Genomic DNA, 19,923 nt, shown 5'->3' on the forward strand with positions numbered 1-19,923 from the left:
GTTCTAAACCCTTCCTGTGACTGCAGGAAATTGCCACTGTGCGTGATGGACCAGGGAGAGAGTCAGGGATATCTTAGCTAAAGGCCTTTGTTTCCTTGGTAGGTGGAGTTTGAGGATGGCTCACAGCTTGTGGTTAAGAGAGATGACGTGTACACGCTGGATGAAGAGCTTCCCAAGAGAGTCAAGTCTAGACTGGTGAGTGTGTACTTTCTGTGTGCCCTTGGTTCCCATCTGGGAGGGAGGGAACACAGCAAGGATGTGTCCCTTGGTTTTTCTTCTTCGGGGTGGTTGGCCATAAAGTGCTCACTTGGTTTGCCTATTCTTCTGTAGTCAGTAGCCTCAGACATGCGCTTCAATGAGATTTTCACGGAGAAAGAGGTTAAGCAGGAAAAGAAACGGCAACGAGTTATCAACTCAAGATACCGGGAAGATTACATTGAGCCTGCACTATACCGGGCCATCATGGAGTAGGTGCTTCCAGCGGCCAGGAGAGTCCCAGCTGCCAAGGTGAAAGCACTCTGGGGTTCCGCAGCACAGCAGACACTTGGAACTCTGAAGTCTCTAAAAGTGAACTGTAAAATGAAAAGGAATGAAATAACCGACCCCATCATCTTCTCACCCCACCCTCATCGCATTCCACTGTAATGAAACAATAAGCCGTACTTGGACATGTGGCAGCAGCCGCTGATCTCCCAGCTGATGGGCTGAGCACTGGAACGCTGTGGCTGCATGGGCCCCAGTCTGTAATGGGGTCGACTGTGCTGGCTGGGCTGGTTGCCCTGTTCCTGGCCTTGGACTTAGCTTCCTAACGATCACCTGCACCAACTAGGCAGAGGTGCTGGTGCTTGCCCCCTCCCCCTTTTTGTATTTATGTGTGTGTGTGTGTGTGTGTGTGTGTGTGTGTGCGCGTGTGCGTGTGCGCGCGTGTGTGTGCGTGCGTGTGTGTGCGTATGTATGTTTGGTCTGGACCAGCTTCTGCCAGCCCCTGGCCTTTACTTTCTTCCTTGCCTATCCAGGGCAACAAAAATGTGAAATTCTGCCCTCAGCTGAACTGAGTAAGGGCCCCTGGGGGTTGGCTGCAGATGGCTGTGGCATCCGTTTGTCTCTGGAACTGCCTCAAGAGAGTGCTGGCAAAGCTGCAGCGATGAGATGCTAAGGAGTTAACGCCACCTCTTTGCCTTCTCTTGAAGGAGAAGATAGGGGTAATCTGGGTGTGTGCCCATATCACTCTAGGCACAGAGCCCCTGTGGACAGTATTAAAGGGTGTGGGTGGGGAATACTCTGAAGGGGGATCTAATGATGGAAGCAGGCAGAGCCTGGCGGATGAGTCTGTCAACAGAAAATTGCAATCATGCAGGGGCTGGGAGGGTTAAGATGAACTGGGGCCGCTGGAGGCCAGGGGGTGGGTTTAGATATGCCTCCTGGTCTGGGGGTGGGAGGGAGCTGATTTGGGAGCGGGGTGGGACTGGAGGGCAACTCTGAAGGGGTTAAACAGGTTTTTGCTCCTTATGAATTTGTTTGCCTGGGCCCAGGGTTGGAGGGATTCACACTTATACCGTATGTATACAAGAATCAGATTTTAATACTTCCCCTTTTTTTGTTACGTATGAACGCTATAAACCAAATTATTTTGAAAACCGGTGCATCACCTTGTCCTTAGCAATAAAACGTGTTGAGCAGAGGATTGGCTGTGTCTGCCCCAAGGAGCCTGAGTGGCCCAGGGTCAGGCCGGGAGTGTATCTAGAGTCATAGGCTCTGGAGCAGGGCCATGCGTTTTAAGAAGACTCAGTAAGGCAGGATCTAGGAAGCCCTCCTAAAGAGATGGGCTCCTTGTCAAGTTCTGGTCCTGTGGCTCTGTATGGTGGGACCTGGGAAGTAGAGGCACCTCTGGCCGTGAGTACCTCCTTTTGCTTCTCTGGCCCTAGAGATGGGAAGGAAGAGGTGATAGATGAAGGACCAGACCACTTCCACAACTTGTAAAACTGAGTTTGATCTCTCTCATCTTGACCCCACTTGTTAATAACTTCATCGAGCAGGTGTAAGTTTATGCCAGTGTCCGTTCCATAAAAATTGTAGAACCAGCTTGAAAGAAGGCAGTACATTTTAGGTGCTTGAAAAGCAAGGGATTGACAACCCCTGCCCCCCACCCCGTGCGCGCTTCCCTTAGGTCCTGAAGCTGTTCTGAGTTGCCTGTAGTTGGTGAGACGCTTCCCCGGAGGAAGACCCGGTCCCTTGGACCCCCATTGGGTTCCTGAGGTCCAGGTGGACAAGGTTAGAGCAGCAGCAGCAGCAGGGGTGGGAGGGGCAGTGAATTGGGCACAGCAGAGCTGTTCAGCTGGTCTTGGACAGCCAGGCACTAGGTCCTATTTCTTGGCCCCTGCCAGGTGCGGGAGAATCTTGGGTCAGCTCAGCAACTCAATGCTTCTCTGTGTCCTGGGGCTTGGGAGGTGGCTGCCACCTCTGGTGTCTGATTGTGGGGGAAGGGAGGAGCAGCAGGTCTCAAAAATACCTACTTTTCTATGCCAGTTCCCTCCTGGGGCCAAGAAATGGAGGCTGAATTTTTTGTCCAGCACCCAAGGATTCCCAGGTGAGCGTGGACAGAGCCAGGCCTTAATGGATTGGCAAGCCCTGGGAGCACACATCTTTGGAGGGAAGAAACACTTCCCCAGACTTGGCAGGGTCCCAGACCTCCCTACATTTCACTGACCCTACCATCCCCAGCCCTGCTGAAGGACAGGCAGGGTAGTCCCTTCTGTAACCCCAGCAGAGTTCTTGCTCAACAGCTGACTATTTTTCTAGAAACTTTCACGTTTTGTTTTGGTCAAATGTAATAACCTCCTGGGAAACTGAAGTTTAAAGAGGTGATGAGAGTCTCAAGTCCCACGGAACAGGCCCTCTTGCCTGCAGTCAGGCCCAGGCCTCAGCGGACTGACTGACTCCAGGGAAGCGTGCACCAGCCTGTCTTAGGCAGGCTCCCCTCAGAAGCCTTTTGGCCAGGGCAAACTGCCCTCCTTTGGTGAGGCAACGTCTTTGGGTGGGCAACCAAGGATCACAGCCGGACAGTTCCTCCTCTCTTCCGTAACTCCCCTCGGGGGAATTACGTTTTAAATTGTGCCCCAGTAGGGTGGGAGAAAAGCTGGGACCTCCGGAACTGAAAAGGGTAGACGAGATGGGGCGGAATGGTCCTGTGCCCGGAATAAAAAGAGGCTCTAAAGTAGTAATAAGGGCAGCCAGCGACCGCTGTCCACCCAACTCCACAGGATTGAGCAGGGTCGCCCAGCCCGTGGAGGTCCACAGCCTTGTGTCTCAGCCTGTTTCCAGGCGGATGCCTGCGTCCCTCAGTGTGGAATGACCGTGTACCCCCGTCTCTCGCACGGCCGAGGAAACAGGCTCTCGAGGGGTCATCTCGGCGGACAGCGAGCCCTGCGGCCGTCAGAGGTCCGCATCCCAGACGCGCGCCCTGCGGGGCGTGAAGCCGGGGGAAGATTCCTCAAGGCGGCGGATAGGCTCCGGGGAGCCGAGGGGTGGGCGTCGGCGCGGAACCAGCAGGCCAGGCCCGCTGGACCCACGCCCTGAACCGCCAACAGCCCGAGTCCCGGCGGGCGCGCGAGGCGAACGGGCCGGAAAACTCGGGGGTCCAGTGTCTAGCGGGCCGCTTCGGGCTTGCGTCCGCTCTCTGCCTGCAGTGCAGCCCCGCATTGGTCAGCCCGGCGCCCCGCCCGGCTCCCGCGCGCCGATTGGCCGCGGATGCCCAACCCCCGGTGAGGGCGCTGAGGCGGAGAGTGGGATTGGTGGTCCCGTCGTCCACGGGTCGGGGTTGCGGCCGCGCGCTCCGCCCGCCGCTGCGTCCCCACTATGGCGGCGCCCAGGCGGCCCACCGCCACTTGGGCGCCCGCTGGGGTTCCCCGCGGCTGCCGCCGCCGCATTCGCCGTCGCCCCCGCCTTCCCAGCAGCGTCGGGCCGGGCGCCGCCTACCCCCTGCCTCCCTCTCCGCTGCGGTAAGGGCCGGTCCTGCGCGCGTCGGGGCGGGCAGTCACCACGGCTAACGGGCGCCGCCGCCCCTCCCCTCCCCCGCAGCTCGCGGTCCCCGGGTTGGTGGGGTGCGGAGCCCGCGCGCGCTGGTGCTGGGGAAGGAGGGGTCGGGCGCGGCCCAGCCGTCTCCGAATAACGAAGTCCGGCTCGGACTGGGGGCTCGGGCCGGGAGTCCGGTCCCTGGGAGACCGCGCCTGGGTAGGGGCTGCCAGGCCTCGGGGGAGAGGACGGTTGAACCCGGGCCGAGCAGTCTGAGGTCACCTGCGCGCGAGACCCCGCAGCGCTGCGCACCTTGGCGCAGAGGAAGGACCTGGTCAGGCGGGCCTTCGCTATGGGAAGAGGGAGGAAAAGTGGAAAACCTGAGTGGGAATCAGCAGCGTACGGGTAGCGGCTGTCATTGCTTATTGCTCTACCAGCCGCCAGATGTTCCGGGGACTGAGTTCAATTTTACTGACAAAGTACGCCTCTTGCTTCCTTTTCTCTGGCATTTCTCCCCATTGTTTGCCCTGTGATTTTGTTTGCAGGAGGAAATGTCTTAGTGATGAGAGCAGGTTTGATTAGGATAGTCTGCCACGAACATTTTGAATTCCTCTTTGCAACAGTGCTCGTTTTTATGATTCCTTAGTAGACCTCACTTATGTTTGTGTTTCCCGCACATAGGAGGAAGGAGAGAAACGTGTGAACTGACTCAGTGCAATTAATTGAGAGAGGGACCAATGAAGGCAGCTGTTATTTTGTTAAAAACAAAAAACAAAACAAAAAAACAACAAAAACTTACCAACTTTTCTGTGGATACACTTTGAATTAACTATACTATGGCTAGTTGAACAGGAAGGTAGAAAAAAAGCACTTATTGGATTCATGAAAATAAATAGACCGCATGGAAAATTAGGTTATTTCTAAGTCAGAATCACCTTGGAGTGATGATCATTTAACTGTTGGGTATACTGTTGGGTCAACAGGGTTAAAAGGAAGCTGTCACAAAAATTTATGACCGAAATGGTCTTTTCAAATAATCTCTTAAGGCAATAGCAGCTCCTAAGATTAAAGATTCTTAACTCAGGGATATTTTGAAGTATTAAGTGATGAATCTCCCTATTTCACATGTCTAAATGTCTAATCAGAGTTTAATAAAAGTAAATTATTAATGAGAAAAAAAGATGTGCATATTCTTAGAGACTAAGTGACTTTGGGTCATCAATAAAGTGTCTATCAAGTACATATTGTATGCAAGGCAGTGCAACTGTGGGGACCTCACGACCTGTATTGTATGAGACTTGTTCTCATGGGCCTATGAGATGGTTGTGGGGATAAAGGGCACACAAGAAAATGATCACTAACAAAATGGTCTCTAGAATTCTAAGATAGTAGGTCTATGAAAATTCTGGAAAAGGAGAAATCCATGTGTTTGAAGAAGGTTTCACAGGAGAGCTGAGGCTTGAGTTGAGCCATGAATGGGTAGGCCTGGGTGGTGAAGAGGAAGGAGAAGTGAGGAAATGAGAAAGTGAGGATGGGAAAGGTGGCAGGGGAGAACCCAAAACTCTCATGGGTCGTTCCAGGGGGCTCTTATTAGAAAAAGTGGGAGATGAGGTTATACAAAAAAGGCAGGTTGATGGCATCAAATCAGGAAGTAACTTTGTCCTGGGTGGAGCAAAGGGTAAACAAGTAGTAGTACTTCAGATGAAACTGGAGCTAGCTATTAGAAAAATAGACAGTAGCACTTTATGTGCCCTTGTCACTTTTCTGAGTTACTTTAGCTATTTAGAATAATGGTCCTCTCAGCTACCCAGGATCTGCACCTCAAGAATCATTCTTGCCTTTCTTTTTTTCCCCCTTGTATTAAGTTGGTTGCCAGGTCTTGTTGCTGCTACCTCCACACTATGTCTAGCTTCTTTCTGTTCCTACTGTCATCACACTGATTTGGGGCCATTGATCCCATTCCCTCAAATTACTGCAGAAACCCCCTAGCTTTCCCCCCCACCCCTTCCATCTATCCTGTGTACTGTCATCACTTGCAGGTATCTCAATTCCCCAGGCTAGACTTTTATTTATTATTTTTGGCTGAGTTGGGTCTTTGTTGCTATGTGCGGGCTGCACACGGGCTTTCTCTAGTTGCAGTGAGTGGGGTCTACTCTTCGTTTTGGTGCGTGGGCTTCTCATTGCGGTGGCTTCTCACTGCAGAGCATGGGCTCCAGGCGCACGGGCTTCAGTAGTTGTGTCTCGCGGGCTCTAGAGCACATGCTCAGTAGTTGTGGCGCACGGGCTTAGCTGCTCTGCAGCATGTGGGATCTTCCCGGACCAGGGCTCGAACCCATGTCCCCTGCACTGGCAGGCAGATTCTTAACCACTGTGCCACCAGGGAAGCCCCAGCCGAGACTTTTAATGGCTTCCTACCGTCTGTTGAATTAAGCACAGACCAGCCTAGCCTGGGCAGTATGGGTAAACTCATTTCTTGCCATTCCCTTAGATTTTATTATATTTTCCAAGTTTGTGGAACTATTTGCTCTTTGTTGCTGTCATGCTCTGTTGCTTTTTCTATCCTAAATGACCCCCTTGAATCTCTAATTGTTGGTTCTCACCCATGTTTCAGGGCCATTTGATTGGAACTCTCTTTGTGAAGCTTTTCTGTACTTTTCTCCCTATCTAGATGGGACTTGTTTCTCCTTCAAACCATTATAACACTAGAGTCTGCCTTTTGCCCCAATTGCCAACATAAGACTGCAGCTTTTTCAAGCCATCGGCCATCTTCTTCATTATCTAGCACAGTGTTTTGTACATAGGAGGTACTTGGCAAATATATTTTATATTGAACATAGCTTTGAACCAGGATAGATGCAAAGAAAATTCTTTGTGCAAACAAAATGTCCATCATAAAATCTATAAATGAAGTTATTTATGTGAGATAATTTGTTACTGAGAGAGCTGGTGTATTGGTCTGGATAGCTTGGATTAGGCTTCATTAACAAAAACCCTTAAGACTTCAGTGGCTTAACAGAACAAAAGTTGACTTCTCATTCATGCCACATGTCCACCATGACTGCACAGGTAACTCTCCTCCTCTCAGTCACTCAGGGACCCATGCTGTTGGAAACTCCATCTTAATATGGTGTTTCCATGATCATTTTGATCGAGTGGAAGATGGTGATCAGGGGACACTGGACTTTCAAGTTTCCATCCTGAAGTGGTACCTGTCACTTTCATTTCCATATCATTGGCTAAAGCAAGTCATATGGCCATGCCTAACTTTAAAGAAGGGCAAGGAATTGCTGTCTTAGCATGTGCCTGGAAAGCAAAGAGCCAGAAGTAACTGTTGGACAGCAGTAATGACTGCTACATCTTCTTTGAGTATCACGGCCCATAGAAGATTAGAGGTAGCGAAATCAGATGGGCTACTAGAGAGAAACACATTGACAGTAGCAAGAAATAATAGCTCTAACTAGGCGTGGAATGAGGGTGGATTGGAAGTCAGAAATCCATTACAAGCACTGTAATGCTTGTAATGTAACAGGCCGAGGCTGTTGATACAAGGGCAGTCAGTGATTTTCCAGTCATAGCACAGTCATTCCTGAAGGCATCACTATTTTACAGCACCCTCAGTGATGAACACAGAAATAGTCCTGAGGCATCCACAGAAAGTTCAATTATATTCAGGATACACAATTTAAAAAGCAAGGAAGTGTGTACTAACTCAAGGTACATTTTCACTTGAATGGTTAAAAAGGATCCTAGTTCAACCTTACTGGTTTAATTGGGTTTAATTGAGGCTATAAAACTTTGGCGCTTGGGGAGGAGATTTCGCTTTTAACAAAGAAAGTGAAACCTGGGTTGAAATCTTGCTCCTGCCATCGATTATCTAACAGTGAGCAAGTGTCTGATTCTGAAGTCCAAGTTGCATCATCAGTGAAATGCGTAGGGTGGTTATGAGTTCACTTTATGTAAAGTGCTTTGCCCAGTTCCTAGTTCAAGGTAAGGACTCATGATTATGATTATCAACGTCAGCAGCAGCAGCAGCAGCAGCAGGATTTGAAGAAACTTTGAGAAATCAGGTAAGGAAATCTCAGGATTTCCCCAGATTTTCCTACCTTTTTCCACTTCCTTGGCATCCTGTCACACCTTTCTTTCTTTTTTTTTTTTTTTGCGGTACGCGGGCCTCTCGCTGTTGTGGCCTCTCCCGTTGCGGAGCACAGGCTCCGGACGCGCAGGCTCGGCGGCCATGGCTCACGGGCCCAGCCGCTCCGCCGCATGTGGGATCTTCCCGGACCGGGGCACGAACCCGTGTCCCCTGCATCGGCAGGCGGACTCTCAACTACTGTGCCACCAGGGAAGCCCACACCTTTCTTATTTTCACATTTATTCTATTTTATTTTGCTTGGTTGTATATGTGTCTGTGTCTTCTACTGTACTAGGCCCTCTAGTCACCCCATAAGTAGCTATTGAGCATGAACTGTCTGCTAACCTCTGTGCTAGGTTATGGCATTACAAAAACAAAAGGCATATCCCGGGCCTCAAAGAGCCTTTAGTCTGGTAGGACCAGAAACCAGTGAACCTGTAGTGAGAATACATTGTAACGGGCTATGTTTGAGGGTCCTGTGGGATCTCCTAAAAAGAGAATCTGATGCCACACAGGGAATATAAATAATGGTTTTCCAGAGAAGCTCACACCTACGTAAGTCTTGGATCACTAGTTAGTAGCTGGGTAGATGTGGGTTTAAAAGGCTTTTCAGGCAGGAAACAATGTGTAATGGCCTAGAAACACAAGAGACTGTGGCTGCATTCTGAAGATGCTTGAAAGGCAGGAGAATATGGTATGTTTGGGGAGTGTGTGCAGGCTGCAGAAGTTAGACTGAAGCTTGTGAGTTCAGGAGTTTATTGTGATGAGGAGGAGGAGCCACTGAAGGGTTTGAAGGTAGGAAATGACTTTATCAGCTTTGCCTTTTAGGAAGATCAGTGTGTGTGGAGGCAGCAGAGGAGTGAATGTCCTGTTTCTCTGACATGGGAGGTTCTGAGGTTTGCAACCGTAGTGCCATGTCTGCTACAGGGTCATAAAATATTATGGATGAAGAGAGCTTAGAATGAGGTGAGGCTGGAGGGAAGGTTACCATTTAGGCTACTGCAGTAATAGTAAGAGTGTGTCCATGTCCTGCCTGGGGATAGAGGAGAGTCAGCAGACCAAGATTGCCATCATGGCTTCACCAGTTTCTAAGGTGTGGCCTTGGGCAGGCTTTAGAACCTCTTGTGTACTCTCGGTTTTCAAATTGGTAAAATGCGGATAAAAATACCTACCTTGCAAGGTTCTGAGAATTTGAGCAAATAGTTGTAAAAAGCCTGCTCCTGTACTATTAAATACATAAGGGACCTCTTATCATAAAAATAATAGTTTTAAGATTTTAAAAAATTAATTAAGTAAGTAAGTAATTTTTGGCTGTGTCGGGTCTTAGTTGCAGCATGCCGGCATCTTTTGCTGTGGCGTGCGGGCTCCGGAGTGCGTGGGCTCTGTAGTTGTGGTGCACGGGCTCGGGCTTAGTTGCTCCACGGCATGTGGGATGTTAGTTCCCCGACCAGGGATCGAACCCATGTCCCCTGCATTGGAAGGTGGATTTTTCACTGGACCACTAGGGAAGTCCCAGTTTTAAGATTCTTAATGCTTAGTATATTCCCTGGTTCACAGTAGGTGATCGTTAGCCTAAAATCATCTGCCAGCACTGTGGTTTTATTTATACATCTTTTTTTTTTTTTTTTTTTTTTTGCGGTACGCGGGCCTCTCACTGTTGTGGCCTCTCCCGTTGCGGAGCACAGGCTCCGGACGCGCAGGCTCAGCGGCCATGGCTCACGGGCCCAGCCGCTCCGCGGCATGTGGGATCTTCCCGGACCAGGGCTCGAACCCGTGTCCCCTGCATTGGCAGGCGGATTCTTAACCACTGCGCCACAGTGATGGTGGTCTGGGTGGGTTGGGCATGAGAGAATTATCCTGAGATCAAGAAGGGAAGAGTTGGTTGATATGAATATCATACCAATTTAAACATTCTTTAAATGCCAACAAATTATATATGGTCATTCAGCCGTTCCCAGCCCTCACCCAGAAGTGACACATGCACGTGTGCATACACTCTTGTCGCTGATGTTTTAATGTGCTCACTGCTTGGGCTGCTAAAATGTATGTGCTTCTTCAGCGTGTCATCATCGTTGTTGACTGTGTCCCCCTGAAATTTTGCTCCTCCTCAGTCTTCTTCTGAAATGTTTGTAAAGATGATAATGGGGGTTTAATCCCAATTTGTTCTCCTTTAGGTTCTGCCTGGTCATCCTGGTTGACAGGAGTTCCTTCCCTGTGAACTTCTGCACAACTTATATTATTCTGATTAAATGTTATCTACTGCCTTGTCTTATTATTTGTCTATATGTCAGTAAATTCCCCTTTTCCTTGATGTTAGTTTTCTTTACAAAATAATGGAAAGATGGCATGTTTATGTGTTTTTGACATGACTTAAAACCCACAGAAACCTTGTGTTTGAAATATGTTAAACAGGTTAGAATATTCTGTTCCTAAGTTTTCAAAGTATATGGCAGTGATTTTCAGAGTTTTTGATCTCAGGACCCCTTTATAAGTTATAAAAATTATTGAAACCCCAAAGAACTTTCATTTTATGGGTTTTGTCTATTGATATTTAATGTATTAAAAGTTACTGAGAAAATTTTAAGTCACAAGAATACACAAGCACGCATTCCATTAGCTGTGAGGACAGTGATATAGTCACATGTCATCATGTGTTACATAGCCTCTGGAAAACCGTGCTGGACCCTTGGTGAGAGAAAGAGAGTGAACAGGGCAAATAATGTCTGAGAATTACGTGAAAACAGTTTTAAACTCGTGGATCTGAAACTGTGCACCTCAGATTGGGATTGAACCCATGTGCCAGGACTCAAACCCAGCCTAAACCCAGATTGGGATTTGAACTCATGTGGCTGGGACTCGAACCCGGCCAAAAGCCACAGTCTTCCAACTGAGATCACACACTGGTTTCAGGACTTAATGAAACTCAGGTTCTTGATGTCTCATCGCAGAAAGAATTCAGTGAGAGACAAAGTGATAGGTAAGAAGTGGGTTTATTTAGAGGGAAACACTCCACAGACACAGTGTGGGCCATCTCAGAAGGTGAGAAAGGCACCAGGGTATGGGGTTGTCAGTTTTTATAGGGGTGGGTGATTTCATAGGCTAATGAGTGGGAGGAGTATTCCAGCTATTTCAGGAAGGGGAAGGGATTTCCAGGAATTGGGCAACCGCCTACTTTTTAATCCTTGTGGTCTGTCTTGGAACTGTCATGGTGCTTGTGGGTGTGTCATTTAGCTTGCTGATATGTTACAGTGAGCGAATACTGAGGCTCAAGGTCTAGTGGAAGTCGACTTGTCCCGCCATCTTGGACCCATTTGGTTCTAATCAGTTTATGTCATGTTCTAGAGCTATGTCATTCTTTCAAAGGTTGTGCCCTATCCCCTTCCCTCCTGTTTCAGATCCACTGAAAGGGTCTTGGGGACTGTCTGGGGTCCTTGGACCACAGTTTGAGAACTGCTGGCATGTAGATATGAGAGTTTTTATAAATGACACTTTTACATCTTTTTGGCAACAAAATAACGTAAGGATGGAAACACTGCCAAACATCTGTTGTCAAAATGCACTCAACGTATTTTCTTTAAAAACAAACAAACAAACGAACAAAACTAGTTTCTAGCTTTTGTTAAGACATGTTCTTCACCTTGAAAGGGCAGATGTGTGTATTTTGGAAAATCTTCTAGGTGCCATACTATTAACAGACATTTGTCATCCCAGAAAAGTTTAGCAAACTTGGAACACCAGTATGTTTGTAAAAGAAGAATATACAGCTGCTCTTTAAGTTCTGGAAGTCTTATACATGCTTGGCCAGATGATGACCAGAGAACTTCTTTGAGGCACAAGAGTTTCATGGTTACTCACCATCTCATTGTCAAGTTTAGTTATGATCCTATTTATTTAAAATATGATCCAATTTTTATGAAATTAACCACATTGATGTCACTTAATGCATAAACTGCACTGCATCACGAAGCAAATGGTAATTACGTAATGGTACCATTACCCCCCACGCTCTGGAACTTTCACACTTTTTGAGGATTCTTTCTGAACCTCATGTGCCCCAAGATGTCTGACATAGGGATTGTTTGAGGAGGCCAGTGTCCACTGAAATTAAATATCAGAAAAGTTTATAAACAGGAGTTCTGGTATTTTCTTTTGTTACCTTGGTGAATCTTTGTGTGCCTTTGAGATGTCTATTCTCTCTGACAGTGAATGGCCTGGGCTGTTACAACAGCCTCTTCTTGCTCTTGCTTGGCCTTTTCCAGGCTGTCCTCTGTATTGCTACTCAAGTGATCTTTCTAAAATACAGATAAGACTATATCATTTCTCTGCTTACTCCCTTCACTGGTTCTCCATTGCCAGTGGGATAAATTTCAGACCCCTTAGCATGGCATCTAAAGCCTCTCTACCTTTTTACTGCTTCAGCTTCTTCATTGAAGCTTTTCTGGAACCTCACAGACAATCATAAATTTCCAGCACCTCATAATGTCTGTACCTGTTTAACTACATGCATCACACTGTTCTCGAGGGCAGGTACCACACTGTGTTCCTACTGCTATACTCAGGTGTGTAGTAATGGCTTCTGCCTGGACTGATAAGATGGCATAGCTTCCATCGTGGTTCCAGCATAGTTATTCTGCAATATTATATTTTTTTCCTTGCCCTTTTTAAAAAAAGATATGAGCAGATAAACAATGTGGAACTACTACATAGGCCTAAGACATCTGAAGTCTCAGAGACATAATAGCAATGAAAGGGAACATTTATCTTGTATTTTCTAATGATGTATTTTACACATACAAGAACAGAATAATATGATGATACCCATCACCAAATCTTAATATGCCATATTACGTCAGTTTTTTTTTTTTTTTTTAAGAAACAGAACATTACAGTTCCAGTAAAAGCCTCATGTATTTTTCCCTGGTCTCCTCCGTCCTTCACCAGAGAAAACACTATCTTGAATTTAAAGTTTTAAACTTCCCATGCATGTTGTTATGCTCTTGTGGTTTTGCTACATGTTGTGTGTCTATATGCCATGCATAGCAGGGGCCAGCAAACAGGCCGGCAGGTTTTATTGGAACACAGCCATGCCCATGTTTAAGTATTGTTCTTGACTGCTTTTGTGCTGCAACCTTCTGTTTCCAGTTTTCTGGACATGCTGCCGTCTCCCAGCCACCTTCAACACCAGTCCCCACCATTTCATCTCAGCTGGCCCAAAGCAAGATCATCTTTTCAAATATTCCAGTTGCATTTTCTCAAGACTGATTGGAGTCAACTTTTCCAAATAAAGAATTACGTCTAGAAGCTTGTCCTCTGAACACACCATTAAAACAAATAATCAGAAACCCAATAAAACCAAACATTAACAGCTCTTATTCAGAAAGGCTTTTTGTTTGTTTGTTTGTAAAAACAGAAATGAACTAAAACATGCAAAACTGAAAGTTCTGTTTCCTTGGATTTTTACCCCTCTCCCCTAGGCTTTTTTCTCAGCTACTAATAAAGGGAACATCTGACCAGGGACAAAATCTTTGCAGTTTTACTCTTCTGCCTTCCATTTTTAAAACCTTAGTGTAGATATCTAATTTGTACTCAGAAAGTCACTGACTGCCCATGTTACACAAGTCTAGGTCCAATGACGTGGTACTTTCAGCAGGTAGAGTTTAATGTAAGGACTATTTAACAGTGAATTGGAGTAACGAGATTAGCTAGTAAGTAGTAAAGAAATAAGCACTTGGAAAGATGCTCAACATGATTAGCCATCAGGGGAATGCAAATCAAAACCACAATGAGGGGCTTCCCTGGTGGTGCAGTGGTTGAGAGTCCACCTGCCGATGCAGGGGACACGGGTTCGTGCCCCGGTCCGGGAAGATCCCACATGCCACGGAGCGGCTGAGCCCGGGAGCCATGGCCACTGAGCCTGCGCGTCCGGAGCCTGTGCTCCGCAACGGGAGAGGCCACGACTGTGAGAGGCCCACGTACTGCAAAAAAAAAAACAACCACAATGAGATACCACTTCCTACCCACCCACTAGGCTGGCTATAATCAAAAAGACAGGTAGTGAATGTTGGCACAGGTGTGGAGAAATCAGAGCTCTCATACACTGGTGGGAAAACAGTGGCATTTCCTCAAGTAGTTAAACATAGAGTTACCATGTGACCTGGGTATATTTCACTCCTACATATATACCCAAGAGAAATTAGAACTTATGTCCCTATAAAAATTTGTACATGAATATTCATTGTAGCATCATTCAGCCAAAAGGTGGAAACAGCCCACATGTCCATCAACTGACAAATGGATAAATAAAAGATGGTCCATATAATGGAATGTTATTTGGCAATAAAAAGAAATGAAGTACTGATGTGCACAAACCTTAAAAACATTGTGCTAAGTGAAAGAAGCCTGTCACAAAGGAGCACATATTGTTTGATTCCATTTATATGAGATATCTATAAACATTTGCCTATTCTATGGAACAAAGGAGTTTAGTAGTTGCTCAGGGCTGGAGGTTTGTAGGGGATGACAGCTAAGGGGCGTGGGGAATCATTTCGGGGTAATAGAAATGTTCTAAAATTGATTGTGGTCATGTTTGCACAACTCTGAAAATACTAAAAGCCATCGAAAGGTATACTTTGGGTGAGTTGTATAGTACAAGGAGCAGCCGCTACCTCAGGGATGAGCTAGAGTGCTCGACAAAGAGCTCCCCAACCTGCCTCACACCCACCACAGGCCGAGATTCAGACTTTGGTGTAGTGGACATGACAATGGCTCACTGGATTGCAGGTGAGCCACTGTGATGCTGCATGGTGGAGCTTGCCAGAAATCTGCCGTCTTGGGTACTGGGGAAAGCTGTTTACAGAGAGACGTCCCACCAGAGGCACTCTGCTACAAAACTGCCCAAGAGAAGTGCTGAGGGAAGCTGTTGGCCGCTGCTCACTGCTGGCTGCTGTCCACTGGAAAAGTCCTGTGTGCTGCAGGAGCCTACCTAGAGGAACACACTGGAACACACTAGAACCCAGAAGCCATGGCTTTCCAGCACCGTCTAGTGACAAAGCTTGACATCATGTCAACTAGCAAAAGGAAAATATTTAAAGGGCCCAGATCCATTTTCACAGAGCAAGCAAAAAGGTTGAATTTGGAGCTAAGAGGCAATAAGTCTGTAATCCACACAGCGGGTAATCGGAACCTCGGCATACCCTTAGCTTTTTAATTCCCTTTGCAGATCTTCAGGTTATCCTTGCTGCCTTGGCTATTGCGGCTCAGAGAAGCTGGGACTCTGTATTTTAGAGCCAACTTGCCCTCAGCCCAGTTCTCTCTGATTATCCATTTTTGCATATCTTTTTTTTGTTCTGTATGCTTGGTTCTCTTTTTCAGACACCAATCATACCTATGCCATATGGCAACTATTGTATTTTTGTTTTTTGTTTGGGTTTGTTTTGGTAAATCCTTTTAAACCTTTTATTCTTTTTCATTTTATCTTCCTCATTTTTTTTTTTTTTTTTTTTTTTTTTGCGGTAAGCGGTCCTATCTATCACTGTTGTGACCACTCCCGTTGCGGAGCACAGGCTCCGGATGCGCAGGCTCAGCGGCCATGGCTCACGGGCCCAGCCGCTCCGCAGCATGTGGGATCTTCCCGGACCGGGGCACGAACCCATGTCCCCTGCATTGGCAGGTGGACTCTCAACCACTGCGCCACCAGGGAAGCCCTTTATCTTCCTCACATTTTATCCACCAGGGCCTTCATGACTCTTATTGTGTTTTCAGCAGTTCTTCATTGTTCTCTTTCATCGAGGCTTTTGTTTTTGTGGTGGTGTTATTTTTCTTTCTTCACTTTTCCTGAGTGTTAAATTTACTTTAAAAATGTTGTTTCACTATTTTTTCCCTGAGGCTCTCACTTTAATCTTGGCCCTTAGTTACCGCTTGTTTTTTAGAGCCTTTTGGGAGTGGCGGAGGGGCTGGTAGAACGTTTGTTAATGATCTGTATCCATCCTGTGACAAAGTTTTTTCTGTTGTGTGCTCTTCCTTTACCACACTTCCCCTTGACCCTCCCCCTTCCCTTCTTCCACTTTTGTTTAGATTCTTCACTGGTTACGTTTCATTTTTGTTCAGTTGTACCATATAACTTCTTCAAATGAAAAAAATTATATGACTGAAGTCAGATCATTTGGATTTGAATCCTCAGTCTGCCACTTACTAGCTCTATGATCTTAGATAAGATAATTTTACCTCTCTGTGCCTCAGTTTATTCTCTATATAATGAGAATGATAACCTTGTAGGATTGTTGAGAAGATTCAGTGAATTAAATCATATGAAACTTCTAGAACTGTGGCTAGTCTGCAGTAAGTACTATGTGAATATTAGCAATATTGATTATTTTATCCCCTGCATTGATGTGCAATTAGAAAATACACAATTCTTCTGCATAGAATAATGTAATATATTACATGTTAATTAACTACTTAAATCTGCTTAGTCATGCATAAAGTCTGAAAAGGAAGTGTACATTCAGCAAAACCATTTAAAAAAATTGATCTTTTCAGTAACTTGTTCAGGAAGCTGGGTAATAAATAGTACGTAATAGTTTCTAATTAGCTTGCCTCAAAAGGATTCACAGGAGACTTGTTCAGGAAATACTTTGTGGCTTTTGCTCTGTGTAATTTTGTCATAATTGAGTTCATATTCATTATGGCTGCTATTGGAAGGTCAACAAAATTCTAACATTTCAGACTAAAAATTTTTGCTAGGTATAGTTTAGAAAGTAACCACATTGTAGGATGTTTTAGAAATGACAGGAGTTTGGTGTACTTTGTTTCAGTGAGTTCAAATTTTTATGTAATTTTCTTTTATGGCTAATTAAAATAACCTAGTTTTTTGTACCTTTTTTTGAGCAGACTATAAGTGACTGAACATTTGGTCAGTGAGCAGATAGTTTTTGAATATCTACCAGGGATGCAATGGTGAATAAAATAGACCTGTTCACTGCCTGGATTAGCCAGAATAAAATTTTAAGCAAATTACTGTAAATACTCCTGAGTATAAATGCATTATGTAATGGATGGGGGTATACGGGTGCTGTGGGAATTTCTAATAGGGAGACCTAACCTAAAGTGTGGAGACGGGTAAGGCTTCCCTGTGGGATTAACTTTTAAGCTGAGACTTAAAGGCGGAGTGACAGTTGGCTAGGTGAAGTGGTAGGGTCAAGAAGGCTTCAGCCTGCCATTAGGAGACAGGATGACAAGTTCAAAACACTGAAAGGCGTTCATTGTTGCAGACTCACAGAGGTAAGGTGGTAAGAGATGGTAACAGAGATGGGAGGAGATGTGGGCAGGGGCCAGATCATGCAGTCTTATAGGCCCTGTTAAGGGGTTTGGGACTTTACCCTAAAGACAGTGGGAAATTTACAAAGTTTAAACCTGAGAAGAAAATAGATCCACATTGGCTGCTATGTGGAGAATGAATTGAAGAGGATCAAGAATGAATATGGAAGTACCCAGAGGAAATGAAAACAGGATGAAGTATACATACACACCTGTTTATCACAGCATTATTCACAATAGCCAAGATATGGAAACAACCCAAATGCCCATCAATAGATAAATGGATAAAAAAAGATGTGGTACATATACACAATGGAATACTTATTCAGCCATGAGAAAGGAGGCTGTCCTGCCATTTGTGACAACATGGATGGACCTTGAGCACATTATGCTAAGTGAGATAAGTCAGGGAAGGACAAGTACTGCACAACATCACTTACATGTGGAATCTGAAAAGCAAACCTGTACAAAAGCAGAGAGTAAATGGAGGTTACCGGAGGTTGAGGGATGGGGGAATAAGTCTGATGACGGTTAAGGGTAGAAACTTGTAGCAAGTCGTAAACAAGCCATAGAGATCTAACATACAGTATAATGAATATAGACAATAATATTGTACCATAATGTAATGTGATAAATGTTGCTTAAATGGCAGTCAGATTACAGTATATAAATATATCAAAGTAACACGCTATACACCTTAAATTTACAAAATGTAACGTCAGATTTATCACACACAAAAGAATGGACATGGGAGGCTTATTAGGAGGCTATAGTTGTAGCCCAAACAAAGGGTTATAGTGACTTGAAATACGATGGTAGCAGTGGAGATAGAGGGACAGATGGATTTAAGAAGTATTTAAGAGGTAAAATTCATAGGGCTGGATGGCTGATTATATATGGAGGGTGAGAGTGAGAAGGAGGGTAGCGTCAAGGATAATTTCCAGGTTTTTGACAGAAGCACCTGTGAAGGTGTTGCCTTTTATTGAAATAGTGAATACTGGAGGAAGAGGAGGGTTTTTTGGGAAGTCTGAGACATCTGTGAAACATCTAGATGATGATACAGAAATTAAATAAATGGAGTTCCCTGGTGGCCTGGTATTAGGATTCTGGGCTTTCAATGCTGGGGCCTGGGTTCAGTCCCTGGTCGGGAAACTGAGATTCTGCAAGCTGCACGGTAAGGCCAAAAAAAAAAAAAAAAAAGTTAAATAAATGGACATGGAACTTAGAAGAAGTATCTGGATGGAATATATAAAATTTGGGATAAGGATGGTAATTGTAATCATGGAAGTGGAATGAGATTGCCTTGGGGATATCTGTGGAATGAGAATATAAAAAGCCTGAGACGGCACCCTAAGCTTCTCTCTACATTTAAAATTGCTCGTGCGCTTCCTCTCTCTCTCCCTCCCTCTGTCTCTCCTTCTCTCTCCTCTCCCTCTCTCCCTCTCTTCCTCTCTCTCTTCCCCCCTCCCCTCCCGCTCCTCTCCTCTGTCCTCCCTCCTCTGTGTCTCTATCTTTCTCTCTCTATATACACACACACACACACATTATGTCTTTAGTATATATTACTTTTTGGAATGTGTACAAATTATATTAATTGTGTTTAGAGTTGGGGGAATATAATTAGAAATATATTAATTTATTTTATCTTTAAACAAACACTTCTTGAATGTGCTGTGTACTAGGTGGTGTGCTGTTATATGTAGGTGATTCACAGACCTAAGTTATAGATAGATTCTGCTTTCAAATTGTATGCTAATTCCTTACAGAGACAGAAAAATAGATAAGATATTTTACAGTTGCTGTGATAGAGGTAAGCATTGGGTGTTTCGGGGACACAGATTGCCATAGTGTCGGGCAGTGTTTAAGGAAAGCTTTCTGAAGGAGGTAAGACTTGAACAGAGTCCTAGAAGATGAGTTGGTGTTACTAAGTAAAGAAGACAAGAAAGAGCTCTTACCACCACACTGTACGCCTCTTATAGTTTCAGATGCTGTAGAAAGGTCAAGTCATGGGAGGACCCTGGTGTCCAGTGGCTTTGGCAATTAAGAGGTCAGTGGTAAACTTAATTGAGCGACAGGTAGGATTGGAAGCCAGATCAGATTGTGGTGGGTGGAATGGGGAGTGAGAAGTCAAACTCCTCTAGGGCAGGGTCTAAATCTGATTGTCTTAGTGTCCTCTGTGCCTTGCATAATCCCTGGCACTTGGTGTTTGTTACATTAGTTTTGAACAGAAGAGAGACAGATCCTTCTCTGAGATAAGATGAATGCATGAGGAGGGGATGAGTCCAGCTGCTGCCTTCCCTCTACATGCTGAAGAGAGTTTGCTGTGAGCACTTGTAGCTCTTTACCTGCGTTTTTTGTTGTTTTTTTTTTTTGCGGTAAGCGGGCCTCTCACTGTTGTGGCCTCTCCCGTTGCGGAGCACAGGCTCCGGATGCGCAGGCTCAGCGGCCATGGCTCATGGGCCCAG

General features: G+C 45.6%; 2 protein-coding genes across 8 annotated transcripts in view; both read left to right on the plus strand.

Moving 5' to 3' along the window:
• Positions 1 to 1,351, plus strand: part of KDM4A (lysine demethylase 4A) — a 42,681-nt gene extending 41,330 nt beyond the window's left edge. For all 3 annotated transcript variants that reach the window (XM_079924710.1, XM_079924708.1, XM_079924709.1), the window contains 2 exons: positions 103 to 195; positions 331 to 1,351. In XM_079924710.1, the coding sequence (XP_079780836.1) occupies positions 103 to 195; positions 331 to 471 (234 nt within the window). In that variant the 3' untranslated portion in view covers positions 472 to 1,351. The remainder of the gene's footprint in view (positions 1 to 102; positions 196 to 330) is intronic.
• Positions 1,352 to 3,859: 2,508 nt separating this feature from the next.
• ST3GAL3 (ST3 beta-galactoside alpha-2,3-sialyltransferase 3) overlaps positions 3,860 to 19,923 on the plus strand; it is a 232,937-nt gene continuing 216,873 nt past the window's right edge. For all 5 annotated transcript variants that reach the window (XM_079946031.1, XM_079946034.1, XM_079946035.1 and 2 more), the window contains exon 1: positions 3,860 to 3,998. The gene's annotated coding sequence lies outside the window, so the exon portion shown is untranslated. The remainder of the gene's footprint in view (positions 3,999 to 19,923) is intronic.

The sequence above is a fragment of the Stenella coeruleoalba genome, assembly GCF_951394435.1.
Source record: "Stenella coeruleoalba genome assembly, chromosome: 1".
Classification (NCBI taxonomy): Eukaryota; Metazoa; Chordata; class Mammalia; order Artiodactyla; family Delphinidae; genus Stenella; species Stenella coeruleoalba.